The 21,608-nt window shown below is 56.9% G+C and overlaps 1 protein-coding gene across 1 annotated transcript; it reads left to right on the top strand.

Moving 5' to 3' along the window:
* Positions 1-8,040: 8,040 nt before the first annotated feature.
* Positions 8,041-21,193, top strand: SLC1A5 (solute carrier family 1 member 5). Its single transcript, XM_084906041.1, has 9 exons — positions 8,041-9,227; positions 11,040-11,082; positions 11,502-11,543; positions 12,530-12,690; positions 14,301-14,534; positions 15,768-15,962; positions 16,039-16,170; positions 17,145-17,360; positions 20,777-21,193. The coding sequence occupies exons 1-9, from the start codon at positions 8,635-8,637 to the stop codon at positions 20,790-20,792; spliced, it is 1,632 nt and encodes a 543-aa protein (XP_084762167.1). The 5' UTR covers positions 8,041-8,634; the 3' UTR covers positions 20,793-21,193.
* The last annotated feature ends 415 nt before the right edge of the window (positions 21,194-21,608 follow it).

The raw sequence follows: 21,608 nt of genomic DNA, 5'->3' as shown, positions 1-21,608 counted from the left end.
GAGGTGATATGCAAATTGACCATCACTTCAACTCACAAGATGGCCACCCCATGTAGATGAACATGGCCACCACAAGATGGCCAGTAGGGGAGGGCAGTTAGGAGTGACAGGGCCAGCAGAGGAGGGCAGTTTGGGGGAGATTAGCCCTGCAGGGGAGGGCAGTTGTGGGCAATCAGGCCAGGAGGGGAGGGCCATTGGGAGGGACCAGGCCTGCAGAGGAGGGCTGATCGGGGGGACCAGCCCTTCAGGGGAAGGTAATTAGGGGTGACCAGGCCGGCAGGGGAGGGCAGTTAGGGGCAATCGGGCCAGCAAGGGGAACAGTTAGGCATCAATCAGCCTGGCAGGGGAGTGGTTAGGGGTGATCAGGCTGGCAGGCAGAAGTGGTTAGGGACCATCAGGCAGGCAGGCAGGCAGGCAGGCGGGCAGGCAGGCGGGCGGTTGGGAGCCAGAGTCCTGGATTGTGAAAGGGATGCTGGATATCCCTCGAGGGGTCCCAGAATGGAGAGGGTGCAGGCTGGGCTGAGGGACACCCCGTTTCCCCCGACCCTCACCCCCACACAAATCACATGCACCGGGCCTCTGGTTACAGTACTAAGGGCCCTCCCCCAATATCTGGTCCTGGACTTCGCAGGCCTGTGCTAAGGACTTTTGCGAAGTGAATTTGTTTCGCCCTCCTGCCTCCTCAGGGGTGGACAATGCTTTCATCTTGTCTCACAGGCGAGGACCTGAGGCTCAGAGGCGGCACAAGGTCAGCCAGGAAGTGGGAGGGCCCATCTCTCTTCCCCCACCCCCGCCCCCGCCATGCCCCCGCCCGCCCTGGACTGTTACCCTATCCTGCCTCCCCGGAGCATCCATGTCTTTCTCTCCGGGTCACCGAGCCCCCCCTCCCCGGGCACCTGCGGGTCCCAGGGCCGGGCCTGGAAGCAGCTGCCTGACCCCATGGCCTCGGCTGGATGGGCAGGGGCGGGGGAGGGCCATGCCTGACACCCTGCTCCGGGCCTCCGGGCCCAGAAACCGGAGTTGCTAAGTTACTGGTAGACCACAAGCCACAGGCCCTGCCAGCCGGGGGCGGGGAGGAGGCGGGCGGAGCCGCTGCTCAATAAATAATGAGAAAGCTCGGAGGGAACTCTCTGGGCCTGGCTCGAGTGCCCAGGACAGTACGCTCCCCGGCCGCCCTCACCCCAGGGACCCAGGGCTCAGCCCCCTCTCTCCCTTCCTCCTTCTCTCCTTTTTTCTTTCTTTCTTCCTTTAATGGTGATTTTAGAGAGAGAGAGAGAGAGACAGAGAGAGAGACATTGATGTGAGAGAGACACCTCAACTGGTTGCCTCCCGTACATGCCCGACCTGGTCAGGGAGCGAATCTGCAACCCAGGTACGGTCCCTTGACTGGGAATCGAACCCATGACCTTTCAGTGCGTGGGCTGATGTTCCAACCACTGAGCCACAGCGGCCAGGGCAGCCTTTCCGTTTTTATCTCCCTGCTCTGGCGCCTGCCCACTGCCCCAGCCTCCTTTCTCGGCAGTCCCACGGCCCCCAAATGCAACCGTTCTTGGTTTCCTAAATTTCCCAAGCTGCTCACCTCCAGGTCTCTGTCCTTGTGCTGCGTCCTCGGCCTGTACCCTTTTCCTCCTCCCTCCACTGGCCGGTTCTGGCATCCTTCAAAATTCAGCTCCGATGCTGCTTCCTCCAGGAAGCCCTCCTGGACCGCATGTCCCCCTGGGCTCCTTTGTCCCAGCTCTGCTCACTGTCTCCCACCGGAGTGTGAGCCTCGGGGGGCAGGAGCGAGGCCGGCCCCAGCCACGGGGCTGGGCACCGGGCAGGTGCTTAGACACAGTTCGCAGAAAGTTTATCGCGGGCTGAGGAGAGGCTGGGTCCCGGGGAAGTCCTGGTCACAAGTCCGATGGCGGCGGCTGAGGCTGAGACCAGTCCTGCCTCTCAGGAGGGCCCCGGGGGGACCCACACTCACGTGGAAACTAGACCCCCCAAGCCAAAGCCGGTTTGGCTCAGTGGTAGAGCGTCGGTCTGCAGAGTGAAAGGTCCCAGGTTCGATTCCGGTCAAGGGCATGTACGTTGGTTGCGGGCACATCCCCGGTAGGGGGTGTGCAAGAGGCAGCTGTCGATGTTTCTCTCTCATTGACGTTTCTAGCTCTCTATCCCTCTCCCTTCCTCTCTGTAGAAAATCAATAAAATATATTTTTTTAAAAAAAGAAAAGAAAAGAAAAAAAGAAACTAGACCCCCCAAAACAAGGCCGTTACTGCCTGTCACCCTGAGTCAACAAGCAGAGAAAAGGCTGACTCATGTCTGAGGGTTTATTCCATGAGGCCCCGGGAAAACCACCCCTGACATTTCATTTCAAACAAACTAATACAGGGCTAGGGCGTGGGGAAATCTAAAGTGCAGTGAGTTCCCAGGGTGGCCTTCTTCCTTCCTTCCTTCCTTCCTTCCTTCCTTCCTTCCTTCCTTCTCTCCTTCCTTCCTTCTCTCCTTCCTTCCTTCCTTCTTTCCTTTCTTCCTCCTCTCCTTCCTTCCTTCCTTTCTTCCTCTTCTCCTTCCTTCTCTCCTTCCTTCCTTCCTTCCTTCCTTCCTTTCTTCTCTCCTTCCTTCCTTCCTTCCTTCCTTCCTTCCTTCCTTCCTTCCTTCCTTCCTTAAATGTTTTTTTTTTTTTTCTTTTCTTCTTATTGCCATTTTCGGGGACCTTAATGACTTCAGTGTCTTTAAGCCTCATAACCTGGCTTTACTATTGCCAGCTTTCTCTAAATTTCTGCAGAACTCATTCAGGTAAGCAGACTTTTAAATGTATTTTTTAAAGTACTTATTCATTCACCGAAACCGGTTTGGCTCAGTGGATAGAGCGTCGGCCTAAGGACTGAAAGGTCCCAGGTTCGATTCCGGTCAAGGGCATAAACCTTGGTTGCGGGCACATCCCCAGTGAGGGGTGTGCAGGAGGCAGCTGGTTAATGTTTCTCTCTCATCAATGTTTCTAGCTCTCTATCTCTCTCCCTTCCTCTCTGTCAAAAATCAATAATATATATATGTCTTAAAAAAGAACTTATTCATTCCCTTTTTTGCAATATTATTATTTTTTTTATTGACTTTCGTTGTTGTAAATTCTCACCCAAGGATATTTTCCCACTGATTTTTAGGGAGAGTGGAAGACAGGGAAAGACAGAGAGAAACACCGATGTGAGAGAAACACATCAACGGTTGCCTCCTGCAGGAACCCTGACCAGGGCCGGGCCGGGGAGGAGCCTGCAACCAAGATATGTGCCCTTGACCGCAATTGAACCCGGGACTCTTTGGTGTGCAGACCGACGCTCTATCCACTGAGCCACACCAGCGAGAGCAGAACAGCCTTCCTTCATTGTCCCTGCAAAGATCCGCCCGGAACGCTGTCTCCTTCAGACAGCTTCTGTGCTTGGCCTGGGCCCGGGGCTGCCTCAGCTCTGGGGCCCGCCCTCCCCCGGTCACAGGTCCCTCAGCCTCCCCGGGCCCGGGCCCAGGCCGGTGAGGAGATGGCTTTTGCAGGGAGGAGCTATGAAACTGCTGCGATTCTGTTTCCATGACGCGCTCCTCCCCACCCACCCCACAGGGGCCCGCGGAGGGCAGGAGGGCTCTGATCTGGGACACCGATCTCACATGTTCCCCCAGCCGCCTACTGAGCCCGTCATTTCCTTCTTCTTCTTTTATTTTTTTTAAAAAAAGTTTGTTTTGATTTTACAGAGAGAGGAAGGGAGAGGGAGTACAAGAGAGAGAGAGACATTGATGGGAGAGAGAAACATGGATTGGCTACCTCCTCCTGCACACCCTCAACCTGGGCCCTCAACTGGGCCATGTGTCTTCGATTTTTTACAGAGAGGAAGGGAGAGAGATAGAGAGTTAGAAACATCGATGAGAGAGAAACATCGATCAGCTGCCTCTTGCACACCCCCTACTGAGAATGTGCCCACAACCAAGGTACATGCCCTTGACCGGAATCGAATCCGGGACCCTTCAGTCCGCAGGCCGATGTTCTATCCACTGAGCCAAACCGGTTTCGGCCTGGGCAATGTGTCTTGACTGGGAATCGAACCCCTGACCTTTTGGTGCAGGGGACGAAGCTCAGCCAACGGAGCCACACCAGCCAGGGTTCACTGCTTTCTCAGAATCCCAGGCCTCCTGCCCGCCCACCCCCGGCCCCGTGTCCCCGTGATGAAATCAGGATCTGGGTAGGAGGTTTGGCTGAGTGGGAAGGAAGCTGGTTGAAGCCAGTTTTGGTATGTTTTTCTCTCCAAGCCTGGGGAGGGCCGCGGGGAGGACACTCTGGCTGACCCTGGACCAAACCCTGCAGTCTTCCCGTCTCCGCCCGGACCCATCGGCACTCCCCGGGGTCCTGGGGTCCTGGGGTCCTGGGGTCCTTGAGGCCTGGGGCCTCCTCCCTCTATCTTGCCGCCTGCCTGGCACCCCTGTGCGTGGAGTGGGTGGGCAAGGAGGGGCCAAGCCTGCCCTCCTCCCATGTTGCCCAACTGGCCTCAGCCATTTCTCCATGCCCCGGGGCTTTGATTGCCAGGAAGGCTGGCATGGGGCTTCCCGTCCCCAGCCTGGCCACCCGGAGCCCAGCCGCCTGGCCCTACCCCGGACGGACGGCCAGCAGCTTAGGCTCCCTTGGCCTGGTGCCCCCCCCCCCCCCAGCCCCAGGGCCTGGACATTCCTTGGGGGAAGCACTGGCCTGTGAGTCTGTGTCTGGAGGAATTCACGGAAGGGGCCTTTGTTGTTGTTGTTGTCAATCCTCACCTGAGGATGTTTTTTCCATTAGTTTTTATTTATTTTTTATTTTTAAATATATTTTATTGATTTTTTTACAGAGAGGAAGGGAGAGAGATAGAGAGCTAGAAACATCAATGAGAGAGAAACATCGATCAGCTGCCTCCTGCACACCCCCTACAGGGGACGTGCCCGCAACCAATGTACATGCCCTTGACCGGAATCGAACCTGGGACCCTTCAGTCCGCAGACCGACGCTCTACCGCTGAGCCAAACCGGCTTTGGCTCCATTAGTTTTTAAATATATATATATATTAATTGATTTCAGAGATAAGGGAGAGGGAGCGGGAGATAAAAACATCCCTGATGAGAGAGAATCATTGATCGGCTGCCTCCTGCACACCCTCCACTGGGGATGGAGCCCGGAACCCAGGCATGTGCCCTGACTGGGAATCAAACCATGACCTTCTGGTTCATATTTTGACATTCAACCCCTGAGCCATGCCAGCTAGGCATTCATTGGTTTTTATATATATTTATTTTTTTCTATTGACTTTTAGAGAGAGTAGAAGGGAGGGGAGTTGAAGGGAGGGAGGGGCGGAGAGAGAGAGAAACATCAATATGAGAGAGACACATGAACTGGTCGCCTCCCGCACTGGATTGACTCTGCAATCCAGGTACACACCCTTGACTGGGAATCGACCCATGACACACACACCCTTTTTATTTATTTATTTATTTATTTTTTTTACAGGGAGGAAGGGAGAGGGATAGAGAGTTAGAAACATCGAGGAGAGAGAATCATCGATCAGCTGCCTCCTGCACACCCCCCACTGGGGATGTGCCCACAACCAAGGTACATGCCCTTGACCGGAATTGAAGCCGGGACCCTTCAGTCCGCAGCCCAACACTCTATCCACTGAGCCAAACCGGTTCGGGTACCCATGACCCTTTTGTGCATGGGCTGACATTCTAACCACTTAGCCACAGGGGGGTTTCTCACTTCTGCAGTAGACACATGTTGATCTGTCTCTAAAGGCTTAACATACCAGAGGCTATGCTTTGCCGGCACCAACCAAAAGGCTTTACACACGAAGACTGGGTTCCCTCCTCAGGATCTCGGAGGCAGGCCCCCGCTACCCCCATTTCTCAGGGACTTGGGCCCCGGACCCGGCGCTCAGTTTGGTTAGAGCATCATCCTGACCCACCAAGGTTATGGGTTTGATCCCCAGGCAGGGCACATATAAGAATCAACCGCTCTAACCGGTTTGGCTCCGTGGATAGAGTGTCTGCCTGCAGACTCAAGGGTCCCCGGTTCGATCCGGGTCAAGGGCATGTACCTTGGTTGCGGGCACATCCCCAGTGAGGGGTGTGCATGAGGCAGCTGGTCGATGTTTCTCTCTCATCGATGTTTCTAGCTCTCTATACCTCCCCCTTTCTCTCTGTAAATAATCAATTTAAATATATATATATATATATAGAATCAACCAATGAGGACATAAATAACTGAAACAACACCTCTGTAAAATAAAATATATATATATATATAGAATCAACCAATTGATTGATTGGTTGATTCTATATATATATATAGAATCCCCCCCCTCTGTAAAATAAAAAATCAATTAAAAAGAGAATAATTGAGTGATTTCCCCGAGTCACTCGGCCGCTGGTAGTGAGACTCGCCGCCGCCGACCCTCGAAGCCACAGCTTTCCTTCCTGGCAGTGACCACCTTAGCCGTTTCTGCACATTCGTGTGGAGAGAGTCGGTGCCCTTTTCTCAATGTATTTTTTTTTGGGGGGGGGGGTAATCCTCACCTGAGGATATTTTCCCATTGCTTTTCGGAGAGAGTGGAAGGGAGGTAGGGAGAGGGAGAGAGAGAAAAACATCCACGTGAGAGAGACACATCCACAGGTTGCCTCCCGCATGTGCCCAGACTGGAGACAGGGAGGGGACCCCCCAAACCATGTTCTTTGCCCCTTGACTGGGAGTCAAACCCGAGACCCTTCGGTGCACAGGCCCGAGACTCTAACCACTGAGCTCGCCAGCCAGGCCCTCCTTGATGTTTCCCAACCACCGGATTTATTGCCTGAGCCTGCCCCCACTTCTCCCCTTTCTCCACCCACCTCTGCCCATCGGACATCTCTCAGCTCCTGGTGTGTGGGTGTGGTTTGTTGAAAGGCTGAAGGAATGTATCGCTGAGCTGACAGATGCCTGATGGAAGAGTTGGAGCTTTATCCTGAGGGAAGCCACGGGGAGGGGGGCGGGCACTCAGAGGGCGGGGTGACTAGGTGAGATAGGTGCTTGGGAGCCTTCTGGGCCCCCCCACCCCCGCTCAGCGCCGTGGTTTTGCATACGCTGTTCCCTGTGTCTGGAGTTCTCTCTCTCTGGCTTGGCCCCTCTCCTTCCCACCCCAGCTGTGCGGTCTCCTCCTCCAGGAAGCCCTCCCTGACTCCCACGCTGGCCAGGCACCCCTTCCGGGCTGCCCCGTTCCACGTTCTGCGTCATCATTGTTGTCTGGGGCTGGGTCCGAGCCCCCTCTGGACTGTGACTCCCCCAGGGACAGGGCTGGGACTGTCTTAGTCCTGGCTGGGTCCCTGGTACCGCCCGTCCCCGGCCCAGCCAGGTGCTCAGAGTAAGTGACGGTCCCCTGAGGAAATGTCTCAGGTTGGGGTCCGGGAGCTGTGGTGTCCCCGAGGGCTGGGGCCAGAGACACCTGAGTTCAAAGCTCCTGCCCAGCTCAGGGGTTTGGGGCCCCAGGAGCCTTAGTAACCTCTGTCTGCCTTTGATTCAGTGAAATTCTTGAAAAACCTTATAAGCGTAGATTTGAACTCTATATCCAGTCGCTTTTTGTCCTCCATTTCTTTCGTTGGTGAGCTATTTCCATGTCGTGGCATTTTCGCAGCTTCCCTGATGGGGCGGGCACATCCCTAGCAGGAGGTGTGCCAAGAGGCAGCTGATCCATGATTCTCTCTCATCGATGTTTCTCTCTGTCCCTCTCTCTTCCTCTCTGTAAAAAATCAATAAAATATATATTAAAAAAAAAAAAAAGAGCGGGAATCTGCGCTTTACACGGGAGGAACTGAAGTTCCAAGAGCTGATGAAAGACCGAATTTGGGGGTGGAGGAGGAGTGTCAGGCGGAGTTGACAGGAGAAGGAGCGCGGGAGGATCACAGGCCCCGCCCACCCCGGGCCCCGCCCCTGGATACGGCCCCTGTTATTGGGCTTTAAACTCCCAGGAGGGCGGGGCGCTGGGCAGGTCCCCGCCCACGCCAGCCTCACCCGGGTCTGAACCTTTAACCGTAACAGCTTCATCGGAGCGAGCGAGCAGAGAGCCACGCGGCGGGGCGCGGGGAGAGCTGCTGTGTCCAGGGGCCCCGGACCGCCGCCTTCCACGCCCAGGGGTCCCGGACCGCCCCCTCCCGGATCCAAGGACCTGGTTCCCCTCTCCCCGGAGCTCCGTTTACCGCCCCCCATCTCCCCGCCAGACCCAGGCTCCCGCGTCCTCCCCGTCCAGGACCAGGCACTCCGGGTCCCCGCCTCCCGGATCCAGGCGTCCGGCATCTGCGCCACCAGGACCTCGGCCGCGTCATCCTCCCCGAGTCAAGGACCCCGAGTCCCGGAGTAGCTCCTGGATCCCCACTCCCGCGGCCAAGGCACCTAAGACACCCAGCCTTCGGGCTCCGGACACCACCTCCGGGCAGGGAAGCCCCGCGCCGGCCTCGGGACCGCGGACTCTCCATCGGCCGAGAACCAGGAACTTGGGCGCCGGGACGCGCGCCGGGGACCCTCCGGCTGCTCCTCCGCTCGGCCCTAGGGAACGTGGGTGTCCTCGGCGGGAGCCCCAAGCCCGCCCAGCTCCCAGGCTCCAAGAAACCCCGAGGAGTGCACGATGGTGGCCGATCCGCCCAAGGGAGCGGACCCCACGTGGCCGGCAGCGAAGCCCGCGGCGAACGGCGCGCCCCCCGCGGCCGCGGCGCCCCCCGAGGCCCCGGGCGCGGCGGGCGGCGGCGGTGGCGGCCGCTGCTCGCGGGCCCGGGCGCGCCGCTGCCTCCGCGCCAACCTGCTGGTGCTGCTGACCGTGGCGTCCGTGGTGGCGGGCGTGGCGGTGGGGCTCGGCGTGGCGGCGGCCGGCGGCTCGGCGGCGCTGGGCCCCGCGCGCCGGGCGGCCCTGGTCTTCCCCGGGGAGCTGCTGCTGCGCCTGCTGCGGATGATCATCCTGCCGCTGGTGGTGTGCAGCCTGGTGGGCGGCGCCGCCAGCCTGGACCCGGGCGCGCTGGGCCGCCTGGGCGCCTGGGCGCTGCTCTTCTTCCTGGGCACCACGCTGCTGGCGTCCGCGCTCGGCGTGGGCATCGCGCTGGCGCTGCAGCCCGGCGTCTCCGACACCGCCCGCCCCGCCGGCAACGCCTCGGCCCCCGGCGCCGTCCCCGAGGACGCGGCCCTCCCCAGCAAGGAGGTGCTGGACTCCTTCTTGGACCTCGTGAGGTCAGGACCGGCCGCCGGAGGAGGGGAGCGGGTGGGGGAGTGAGGGGTGGGGGGGTGGGGGGAGAGGGTGCTCAGCCACGTGGCGGGGCGGGGCGGGAGGGCGCGTGGTGGTAGGGATGGAGGGAATGGATTCTCCGGATTCTCCGGAGCCCGGACACCTCCAGGGCCTCAGGAGACTGTGTGTGTGTGTGTGTGTGTGTGTGTGTGTGTGTGTGTGTGTAGGGAAGCTCTGGTCTTTCAAGGGGGAAGAGAGATTCCTGGGGAAGGATGTGGGGAACTGGAGACATAAGGGGGTGGGGGACCCCACATATGGGAGAAAAAGGAAAGCCGTGCTTGGGGGACAGAGAGGGGCCCTCCTATCCGGGGCGGGGACCCGGAGGATTTCCACGGGGAACTTTGGTGGCCAAGGGCTCCAGGCTGGGGCTTCTGGGTGGAGGTGCGAGTCCAGGGTCTGGATACACCCCAGGGGCCCCCACCAGGCCCCCTTCCTAGTCCCAGGGCTTCCCATTGCCATGGGCCACCCCCACCGCCAGCTTCTTTCCTCAGCCGCCCTTCCCGCCCCGTTCAGCCGGCATGTGCTCCTGGTAAGCCCTGCCACCGCCACCTCTTCCATCCCTCCCCCTTCTGGCCCCGCCCCCCCCCTCCCCAGGAACGGTTCTCCCTCCTTTTAATGAGGACAGGGCGCGGGATCCCCACGGCCTGGCCTTGGGGTCCCGCTGACTCAGTGTCTCCAGGTAGATGGGGACTTCCTGGAAGTGGCGGAGGTAACGGATGAGTCACGGAACCGGGTTCCCCCAGCCTCCGGGGCCTCCCGGCCACCCGCCCGAGAGGGGAAACGCCCAGGAGCTTGGGGGGGTGGGGTGGCGCCTCCTGGCGAGGGGAGATTAGCGGCTGGGCTGGCCAGGTGCACACCCACTCGGAGGCTGTTTTTGCTTAGAGACCTCTTCCCCATGTGCCAGAACCAGATGCAATTCTGTATCTGCTCTGGCCCGCCGCGCCCAGGCTCTGCGGAAGCATCTGGAGCCGCACAGCTGGGCACAGACGCACGGAAACCCGGCCACGGCGGTGATGTCGCAGGCATCTGTGATCACACAGGCAGGGATGCACATTCCTGACACACAGAGCCATGCCTCGTCTCCCTCGGTCCCCGCCTCCTCCCAAGGCCTCTGGGCAGACAGCCTGCCCTTTTCTCGGTTCCCGGAGGAAGTGGCTGATGCAAGAAGTCCTGGGTATTAAGTTTGCTGCTTGAGGTCAGAAGTGACCCTGCTGCAGCCTGCCCGGGGAAGCCAGCATTTCTGACGCTCGTCGGAAATTCTTTGGGGCAAAAATGACAGCCTCTGGGGGCCCTGGGAGGCCAGCTCCCACTGCCATGCCCCGAAAATGTGCAGGCCGGGGTGGGGGGGCACACATTTGGGTGCCATGGGCCTGTGAGGTTATACCCACCTCAAGAGGCCAACCCAGTCCACACCGGTTTGGCTCACTGGATGGAGCGTCCATCTGCGGACTGAAGGGTCCCAGGTTCGATTCCTCTCAGGGGCATGTGCCTTGGTTGTGGGCACATCCCCTGTAGGGGGCGTGCAGGAGGCAGCTGGTCGATGTTTCTCTCTCATCGATGTTTCTGGCTCTCTATCCCTCTCTCTTCCTCATATTTTAAATAATACCACTACTAATAAAAAATAAAAAAGGGGTCAGAAGTGAGTTAAAAAAAAAAAGAGGCCAACCCAGCCCCGCAGGTACCCCCCCCCCAAACCCCCCCCCCCCACACTTCTCCCCTGTGGTACCTAATAACCGCCCCCATGTCTATCTTTACAGAAATCTCTTCCCTTCCAACCTGGTGTCTGCAACCTTCCGCTCGGTGAGTCCTGGGGGCGGGGATGTGGGGGCGGGGGAACCCCCAGGGCGGTGGGGGGGCGGGGGCGGGCAGGGAGGGAGACAGCCAGTCGCAGCCCCTTGGTGCTTGATTTGGGGTGGTACGTATTTACGGGCACCATTGCAGGGTTTCTGGGGTGACCTCTGAAACCCACCCACAGCCCTCAGCCACAGAGGAGGACGGGGGTCCCAGCCCCCCGCGGGGCGCTAATTCTCGCTGTGCGGTGCTGGGGGTGCTGGGCAGGCGCCTTCGCTTCTCTGAACCTCGGCCTTCTCCCGGGGGGCTGCTGGCGGGAGGGGGTGCGAGGCTGAGCGAAGGGACGTCTGGGCAGGCTTTGGGGGTTGCAGGAGCCAGCCTGGGGGGGAGGGTGACTGTCACACTGACTCTCCCCCATCCCCTTGCAGTACTCCACCTACTACAAAAAGGACAACGGGACCTACGTGAAGGTGAGAGAGGAGGGCTGACCCCTGGCCTTCTAACACGGGGTGTGTCATGTGGTTTTGAACTCTGAGCAGCCTTTCTCCACTTTCTGTCCCTCTGCCTTTCCGGGGTCTCCCTGAGGACCCCTCTTCCCCTCCCCCACTGCCCACTGTGGTCCAGGCTCCTGTTTCCCACCCACCCACCCCCATCCGGGCCTCTCCTCCCAGGTCTGCCCCGGGCCTGGCAGCCAAAGAGGTCTTCCCCACGTACAAACCTGTCCCTGCCTCTGCCCCCTCAAACCCCGTCACGCTCCCTTCCGGGGGTCCTTGCCACAGGTCCTAGGACACTCTGAGGTCAGGCCCCCCGCCCTGTGGCCCTCGCAGACTCTTCTCGTGATTCTGCCCAACCCGTGCCACTCCAGACACCATGGGTTTCTTCCTGCTTTTTATTTTTTTAAATATATTTTATTGATTTTTTTTTTTTTTTACAGAGAGGAAGGGAGAGGGATAGAGAGTTAGAAACATCGATGAGAGAGAACCATCGATCAGCTGCCTCTTGCACACCCCCTACTGGGGATGTGCCCGCAACCAAGGTGCATGCCCTTGACCGGAATCAAACCCGGGACCTTTCAGTCCGCAGGCCGACGCTCTATCTACTGAGCCAAACCGGTTTCAGCGTCTTCCTGCTTTTTGAGTGCCCGAGTTGCTCTCGTTTCTAGGCCGTTGCAAATTATTTCATCGTCTTCCCACCCCCCTCTGGACCTGGTTCACCCTTCCTGTTCAGCAGGTCTAACTCAGCCCCTTCCTCCAGGAAGCCTTACTTGATTACCCACACCCCTGAGCGGGCGCCAGCCCCTACCTCCTCAGTTCCCACACTCCCCAGGGTCTCCCACTCTCCCCTGCTCACTCTGGGTGGTCCCCCCTGGACCGGGACCCTGCGCCTTTGGCAGGAAGGGGCCCGGGAGAGGCGCCCCGTGAGCCTGCACGGTGACTGAGCACTCCCCTGCCCGCAGACGGAGGGTGAGGTGGAGGGCATGAACATCCTGGGCCTGGTGGTGTTCGCCATCGCCTTCGGCGTGTGCCTGCGGAAGCTGGGGCCCGATGGAGAGCTGCTCATCCGCTTCTTCAACTCCTTCAACGACGCCACCATGGTGCTGGTGTCCTGGATCATGTGGTAGGTGTGGGAGGGGGGGGGCGTGGGGGGTAGGATGTGCCCTTCTTCTTTTTTTTTTTTTTTTTAAATATATATTTTATTGATTTTGTACAGAGAGGAAGGGAGAGAGATAGAGAGTTAGAAACATCGATGAGAGAGAGTCATCCATCAGCTGCCTCTTGCACACCCCCTACTGGGGATATGCCCGCAATCAAGGTACATGCCCTTGACCGGAATCGAACCCGGGACCCTTCAGTCCCCAAGCCGACGCTCTATCCATTGAGCCAAACCGGTCTCGGCAGAGCCAAACCGGTCTCGGCTTGCCTGTGCCCTTCTTAGAGCCGGAAGGCCTGGACTCAAATCCAGCATTTTTCTCCTTCCTGGAAAACGGGGCTGAGCGGAGCAGGCACAAAAAAGTTAACCCACACACACACACACACACACACACAAGTTAATACGTGGAAGGTGTTGGGACCGTGCCTGGCCTATGGCAGGCTCGCAGAAAACAATGTTAGCTAATATTTACCCAGTGTACTTGGCTCGTATAATTTCTCGGCACGGCCCACTGGCCAGAACGTGGGCCTGTGGCCAAACCCAGGTGCACAGGTTGCTGGGAAACGGCGCCTTTCTTCTCTGTACTAACGAGGAAGAGGGGTTGGGAGACAGCACCCGGGAGTAACAGCGATCAGGCGGCCCCGGAGGCAATCCCGGAGGCCTCCTGGCTGGGAGGCATAAGCACCCGGAGGGATCTTCATTCCGGGAGAGAGGGTGCTAACGTTTATCGATGAATTATTGAAAAGCATCCAGCTCGTGTCACCCGGCATCTCCTTTCGTCCTCCCGGCATTCTCATGAGGTTGGGAGCGTTATCGCTCCCGCTTTACGGACCGGTTTCGTTCTGTTCATGCCAGGGTAGCTGCAAGAGACTCGAGGAAGGGGCTCCCGGGTCAAGAGGGGGGGGTGGTAGAACGTTCTAGAGAGGTGGGGAAGATTCAGGCACGCTCAGGGGCTCAGCACGTGGCACACGCTCCATGCCTTGGAGCTGCGATTGAGACGTGAGCCGTGGTCTTTTCGTTTCTCATGATGTGGTGAGAGACGTACATGGGTTTTAAATCATGCGAGCTGCCATCATAAAGGAACCCGGCCGTCGTAAATGACTCACGCATGGTGCATGCTTCTCTCTGGTTGGTGACTTTTTTTTTTTTTTTTTTAAATATATTTTATTGATTTTTACAGAGAGGAAGGGAGAGAGATAGAGAGTTAGAAACATGGATGAGAGAGAGTCACCGACCAGCTGCCTCTTGCACACCCCCCACTGGGGATGTGCCCGCAACCAAGGTACATGCCCTTGACCGGAATCGAACCCGGGGCCCTTCAGTCTCCAAGCCGACGCTCTATCCATTGAGCCAAACCGGTTTCGGCTGGTTGGTGACTCTTACTCCCCAGTGGCGGGGGAAGCAGCCAGGCTGCTTTTATCTCCCGGCTACGCTGACTTCAAAGGGAGAGAGGGCACGAGGCGGGCAAGGGAGGTGCCGGGCGCCTCCTGGCCCCGAGGGGGGCGGTGGCCGGGCTGCGTGGGCCGCACCGCGCAGTGGGCTCGTGCTCAGAGGCTGCCTCTGTCTCCTGGCGCCAGGTACTCCCCCGTGGGCATCTTGTCCCTGGTGGCCAGCAAGATCGCGGAGCGGGAGAACGTGGGGGACCTCTTCGCCAGAGTGGGCAAATACGTCCTGTGCTGCCTGCTGGGCCACGCCATCCACGGGCTCCTGGTGCTGCCGCTCATCTACTTCCTGTTCACCCGCAAGAACCCCTACCGCTTCCTGTGGGGCATCACCGCGCCGCTGGTCACCGCCTTCGGGACCGCCTCCAGGTGCGACCGGGGCAGCCTGCCGCCGAGGGCCCTGCAGCCGGCAGGCATCGCGTGTCCGAAGGCCCCCGAACTTCTGTGCTGCGGGACATGGGGGTCTGGGCCCAGGGGCTGGACTTTCCCAAGTTTCTCCTAAGGTCCCGGATCCCAGCCCCCCCCCCCCCCCGCTAAAATTAGGAAACTTAGAGATTCCCTCCTCCCTTCCCTAGAGCCCTTCCTTCCCGCCCAGGCCTGGCCCTCGGGCATGAGTGCTCCCCACTCCGGATCCAACCTCCGGAAGCTCTTCCCACCTTCTCAGCCGAGCCTGAACCTCTTGCAGTGGCACCCCCAAGAGAGTAATTCTTTTTTTTTCTTTTTTAAAAATATTTTATTGATTTTTTTTTTTTTTTTTTACAGAGAGGAAGAGAGAGGGATAGAGAGTGAGAAACATCGATGAGAGAGAATCATCAACCAGCTGCCTCCTGCACACCCCCTACTTGGGATGTGCCCGCAACCAAGGTCCATGCCCTTGACCAGAATCGAACCCGGGACCCTTCAGTCCGCAGGCCGACGCTCTATCCACTGAGCCAAACCGGTTTCGGCGAGAGAGAGTTAGTAATTCTTAGCCGAGGTCCGTCCTCGGTGGAGGCTGCAGGTGTGAGTCCGTGAGCTCTGAGCCATAGGATTTAGGAGTGAGTTTTTGTGTGGACTTTGAGGATGCCCACACGTTGGAATAGCTTCAGCCTACACCAGTGGTCGGCAAACTGCGGCTCCCGAGCCACATGGGGCTCTCTGGCCCCGTGAGTGTGGCTCTTACACAGAAGACCGCGGCCCCGGCGAGTCTATGCTGAAGAAGTGGCACTAGAAGAAGTTTAGGTTTAAAAAATGTGGCTCTCCAAAGAAATTTCAGTAGTTGTGCTGTTGCTATTTGGCTCTGTGGACTGATGAGTTTGCCGACCACTGGTCTACACCATCCCTAGTACCTTCTGGCCCTGGGAAGGGAAGGGCTCCCATTGCTGGAAAGGCTGTGGGTGGAGGCAGGGAAGAGGGTGGAGGCAGTGGGTGGGCGTGTCCAAGCTGGTGGGCGTGGCTTTGGACAAGGTGTGTGGGTGTGGTTTAGCGATGGGCGGGGCTTAATTGTGGGTGTGTCCATGTTGGTGGGCGTGGTTTGGGTCAGGGACGGGTGGTGTGTGGGCGGGGCTTCCTGGGTGGGCGGGGCCTGGGTGCAATGACCCAGATCTGCCTGGTCCCTCCCAGCTCGGCCACGTTACAGCTGATGATGAAGTGCGTGGAGGAGAAGAATGGCGTCTCCAAGAACATCTGCCGCTTCATCCTGCCCATCGGCGCCACGGTCAACATGGATGGAGCCGCGCTCTTCCAGTGCGTGGCCGCTGTGTACATTGCCCAGTTCAACCAGCAGCCCCTGGACTTCGTGAAGATCATCACCATCCTGTGAGTGTGGGCTGGCCACCTGGGACCCCTCCCCTGCGGACGCGGGGCCCCTCCCTGACCTCCCCTCTGCCCCCAGGGTCACCGCCACGGCATCCAGCGTGGGCGCCGCGGGCATCCCTGCGGGAGGCGTCCTCACCCTCGCCATCATCCTGGAGGCCATCAACCTGCCGGTTGACATCTCCTTGATCCTGGCTGTGGACTGGCTAGTGTGAGTGTGTGTTTGGGGGTTCAGGGGGGTGGGGCTCCGGGGACTCCCGGGAAAGGGGATGAGGAAGAGGGCCATGGAGAGCCTCTGGGCAGAAGAGGGGCTGGGCTGTACTTTTAATGGGTGATTTTATGGTGTGTGAATTGTAGCTACATTTTCTAAAGTGTCACATGCACTGAGTAGCCAGATTATTATGATCTCTGAACACATAATAATCTGGCCACTTGATATATATATATATATATATATATATATATAGCCCGGTTCATGAATTCATGCATGGGTGGGGTCCAGCCAGCCTGGCCAGGGGGAGGGGACATGGGCGGTTGGCCGGCCTGCCTGCTGGTCAAAAGGGGACCATTTGCATATTAGCCTTTTATTATATAGGATATACACTGAGTGGCCAGATTATTATGCGTTCAGAGATCATCATCATCTGTGCCACTCAGTGTGCACACAGTCACATACACTTAGCAATATCACTCCTAGTTTTATACCCCAAGAGAACTGAAAAAAAGGAAAGAAAAAAAAAAAACCCTTAGGATCCTGAGGAGGAGAAAGGCCTGAAGAGGGGACTCTGAGTTTCAGGGGAAGAGGAGAGGTGGGGGTGGAGGCCCTCCGGGGGACCCAAGAAAAGGAGGGGCGACTCTGAGATTCCGGAAGGAACAAATCCTGTTTTAGAGGAAGAAGGATCCACGGGGGCCCGAGAGAATGGAGGAGCCAGCCTTTGGGGTTCAGAGGCCGAGGACACAGGATGGGACACTCTGGCCTTCAGAGGCAGGGGCGGGGCTCTGAGGCTCTCGGAGGAGGGATGGAGGGAGGGATGGAGGGAGGGATGCCCTGGGTCAGGGCTGTAGAATCGGGTTCTGTGTAGGGCGGTCTGTGTCGGAGACCTCATGATTCCCGGGAGAGGGGCGGGGGGCAGAGCTGGGCCTGGACCCCAGCCCTCACTCACGCCCCCGCCACCCCACCCTCAGGGACCGGTCCTGCACCGTCCTCAACGTGGAAGGGGACGCCTTCGGGGCGGGGCTCCTCCAGCACTACGTGGACCGGAGCCAGCCCGCCAGCTCGGTGCCCCAGCTGGTGGAGGTGAAGGCGTGCGCGGACCCCACGCCCGTCCCCCTGGAGGAGGGGAACCCGCTCCTCACGAGGCCCGCCGCGGACGCCGGCCGCCCGGAGAGGGAGTCCGTCATGTAAGCCCCGCGGGGACCCTCCCTGCGCACGGGGCACTCCGGACACTCCGACCGCCCGAGATGGACAAAGGGACGGCCCGGGCTCTGGGCGGCCCTGCCACACACTCCGGAGCCGGGAGCCCAGCCTCCCGCCCCACCCCCGATCCGTGAGGCTTTGCTGCTAGGACACCTGTGTGTGTGTGTGTGGGTGTGTGTGACCGCCTCCCCAAACCTCCCTGATCTCAGCGCCTGCCCCCCCCCCGCAAGGCTACGAAACAGCAGATGGAGACGTGGTGTCCTCCACGCTCATCCTGGGAGTCTGCCTGGCCCCCATCTCAGGGCAGGGCACAGGGCACGGGGCACGGGGCACGGGGCACAGGGCACAGGGCACAGGCTGCCACGGGGAACTGTGGCCTCCTGGACGGGATGTTCCCACGCGTGCTGGCTCCTTGGCTGGCTACTGTGGTGGGGGTGGGGGTGGGGGAGTGTGTGGGTGCTGTGACTCCATGGTACGTTCCCCCCTGTCCCGGGAACTCTGGGTAGGGAGAGACTGAGGACAAACACTGCTATCACTCCAGAGGACATTAATATATATATATATATATATATATATATATATATATATATATATATATATATATGATATATATATATATTATTGACTTTTTACAGAGAGGAAGGGAGAGGGATAGTGTTAGAAACATCGATGAGAGAGAAACATCGATCAGCTGCTTCCTGCACACCCCCTACTGGGGATGTGCCCGCAACCAAGGTACATGCCCTTGACCGGAATCGAACCTGGGATCCTTCAGTCCGCAGGCCGACGCTCTATCCACTGAGCCACACCGGTTAGGGTGAGAGGACATTTTCTAGCAATAACATTGCCAAGCCCTAACCAGCTCTGCTCAGTGATTAGAGCGTCAGCCCATGGACTGGAGGGTCTCAGGTTCGATCCCGGTCAAGGGCACATACCTCAGTCGCATTCAGGAGGCAACCAATAGATGTTTCTCCCTGTCTCTCCCCTCCCTTCCGCTCTCTAAAAATCAATGGAAAATATATCCTTGGGTGAGGATTAACAAAACAAAACAAAATTGTCAAGTATATCTAATCAGATGTTTTTAAGAATTTACTAGAGTCCTAACCAGTTTGGCTCCGTGGATAGAGCGTCAGCCTGCGGACTGAAGGGTCCCAGGTTCCATTCCAGTCAAGGGCACATACCTCGGTTGCAGGCACATCCCCAGCAGGGAGTGTGCAGGAGGCAGCTGATCAATACAATATATATATATATATATATATATATATATATATATATATATATGTTTTTTTTTTTAAGTATATCTTTATTGATTTCAGGGAGGAGGGGAGAAAGGAAGAGAGAGAGAAACATCAATGATAAGAGAGAATCATTGATTGGCTGCCTCCAGAACCCCAGGATGTGCCCTTGACTGGAGTCGAACCCGGGACTCCTCAGTCTGCAGGCTAATGTTCTATCCACTGAACCAAACTGGTTAGGGTAAATATATTTTTTTTTTTTAAAAAGAATTTGACTAGAAGCACTAGCCACACAGGAATAAAAAACACAGGATAAGTTGGACTTCATGGAAATGTCTGTCCATCAACACCAGGGGCAGCTACCAGGAGATGCCATGCACACCTACCGGGATGGCAACAAACACGCACCCGTCCTGTCGGGCGTGTGGCCCAGCTGGGCAGAGCCCATGCATTTCTGGGTGGCAATGCAGAATGGCCCAGTCACTTTGGAAAGTGGCTAGGCAGCCTTTTCTTTATTTTCGGAGAGGGAGAGAAACATCGATTTGTTGTTCCACTTATGTATGCGTTCATTGGTAGATTCTTTTCTTTTTAAATGTATTTTTTTTAATATATTTTATTGATTTTACACAGAGAGGAATTGAGAGGGATAGAGAGTTAGAAACGTCGATGAGAGAGAATCATCGATCAGCTGCCTCTTGCACACCCCCCACTGGGGATGTGCCCACAACCAATGTATTATACATGCCCTTGTCCGGAATCGAACCTGGGACCCTTCAGTCCGCAGGCCGACGCTCTATCCACTGAGCCAAACCGGAGCCGGCTCTTTTTAAATGTATTTTTATTGATTTCAGAGAGAAAGGGAGAGAGAGATAGAAACATCAATGATGAGAATCATTGTTTGGCTGCCTCCTGCCCACCCCTAACTGGGGATGGAGCCTGCAACCTGGGCATGTGCCCTTGACTGGAATCGAACCTGCGACCCTTCAGTGCGCAGGCCGACGCTCTATCCACTGAGCCAAACCGGCTGGGGCCATTGGTTGATTCTTATTTGTGCCCTGGCCAGGGGATCAAACCCACAGCCTTGGTCTATCGGGACAAGCCTCTCACCAGCTGAGCTACGTGGCCAGGGCGGTGGAGGCAATCTTATCAAAATGAAACACACGCACACCATACGGCTCAGGAGCCCCGCTGCTGGGAATCTACCCAAGAGAAATGAAAACTTCTGCTCACACGAAAAACCAGGGTACACATGTTTGTAGCTGCTGTCTTTATAATTGCCAAAATCCAGAAGGAAGTCAGTCTGATAAACTGGTACAATGATCAGGCTACTTGGCAAAAAAAAAAAAAAAAAAAAGCAAGTACTGGTACACAATTGGCACTTGAAAAACACGGGTCTGAATGGCGAAGGTCCACTGATACCTGGATTTAAAAAAACAAAATACCTGCATTGTTTTGATCTGGTGGGAGTCGGGATGCATTGACCTGTGTCATATACGCAGGGAACTGGAGTGTCCCTGGATTTCCGTATCCGAGGGCGCCTGGAACCAGTCCTCTGTGGATGCTGAGGGACCACTGACGCTCTGGGAAAACCAAGTTTGACTTAAGGGGGGTTGGGGCCCCTAATACCTCTGTTGTTCAAGGTCCGCTGTACTCAATGTGGGTGCATCTCACAGATAATATGTAGAGTGAAAGAAGCCAGAAATGGTACATACTCTATGGTACATGACGGCCTAGGACAGGATAGAGAAACAGCGGTGGTGGTCTTCCGAGTGCTGGTGGACTGGGAGAGAGATCAAGGGGACCTTCTGTGGTGTACAGCCAGTGTGACATGTCTTTTTTTTTTTTTTTAATATATTTTATTGATTTTTTTTTTACAGAGAGGAAGGGAGAGGGACAGAGAGTCAGAAACATGGATGAGAGAGAAATATCAATCAGCTGCCTCCTGCACCCCCCACACTGGGGACGTGCCCGCAACCAAGGTACATGCCCTTGACCGGAATCGAACCTGGGACCTTTCGGTCCGCAGGCCAATGCTCTACCCCCTGAGCCAAACCGGTTCTGGCTAGTGTGACATGTCTTGATACGGGTGATGCTGACATAGAGGGGAACATTGGGAAACGTGAGTGAACCCGTACACGTATGTTGTGCGCATGTCTCCTGTGTAGATGGTCTTCCCGTTAAAGATTGTGTCTCAGGAAGACACTCACCTGCCGCTGTGATCATTTCCATAAGAAGGCGGGTTTCCCTCAGTATCCGAACTCCCACCGCAGATAGTCCCAATGGTGATTTGCTCCTTTAACCCCAAATTTGTTATTTAAATAAAAAAAACCTGCTGTGCAACTATCAGCCTCATTGTACGCCACAAGCACCTGTAGACTCAAGCGGCCGACCTTCCGCACGTGCCATGCGCCTCCGTAAAAAATTATCTTCCCTGAGTGGCAGCCTGACCAACTTTTTTAATCATTTTTTTGGGGGGAGAATTTTCAGCTGAGAATATTCGAGAACACCCGAATTGTAATATATTTATTTTTATAATATCCATTGCAGAGTGATTTTTTAAAATTAAATTCAAAATATCGTGGTGTGTGGGCATGGTTTTCGTTTCTTTTTAAATATATTTTTATTGATTTCAGAGAGGAAGGGAGAGAGAGAAACATCAATCATGAGAATCATTGATTGGCTGCCTCCTGCAAGCCCCCCACTGGGGATCAAGACCGCAACCTAGGCATGTGCCCTTGATCAGAATCAAGCCCGGGACCATTCAGTCCGCAGGCCAACGCTCTATCCGCCGAGCCAGATGGCTAGAGGGCGTGGTTTCCATTCTGGACACGTGGCAGTTACCTGGCGAGTCCCGTCTGAGTCCCGGAAGTGGACGGCACCAGCTGCTGCTCACCTGTTCCGACAGGATCCGGTCTGTGTGTCACCGGAGCGTGTTACACATTCCGATGTTAGCAGGGCCTGCAGGCAGCACCGCCCCAGTGTTATTGCTGGATTATC

This window comes from Pipistrellus hanaki (genome assembly GCF_964339955.1).
Source record: "Pipistrellus hanaki genome assembly, chromosome: 15".
Classification (NCBI taxonomy): Eukaryota; Metazoa; Chordata; class Mammalia; order Chiroptera; family Vespertilionidae; genus Pipistrellus; species Pipistrellus hanaki.
The sequence above is the reverse complement of the archived record's forward strand: the minus strand, read 5'-3'. Positions and strand labels throughout refer to the sequence as shown.

Excerpts from the sequence above, each read along its gene's own strand:
- SLC1A5 (XM_084906041.1), top strand. The coding sequence starts at position 8,635 with ATGGTGGCCGATCCGCCCAAGGGAGCGGACCCCACGTGGCCGGCAGCG. Across the intron at positions 9,228-11,039 it reads TCCTTCTTGGACCTCGTGAG|AAATCTCTTCCCTTCCAACC; the intron begins GTCAGGACCGGC and ends CTATCTTTACAG. Across the intron at positions 12,691-14,300 it reads CTGGTGTCCTGGATCATGTG|GTACTCCCCCGTGGGCATCT; the intron begins GTAGGTGTGGGA and ends TCCTGGCGCCAG.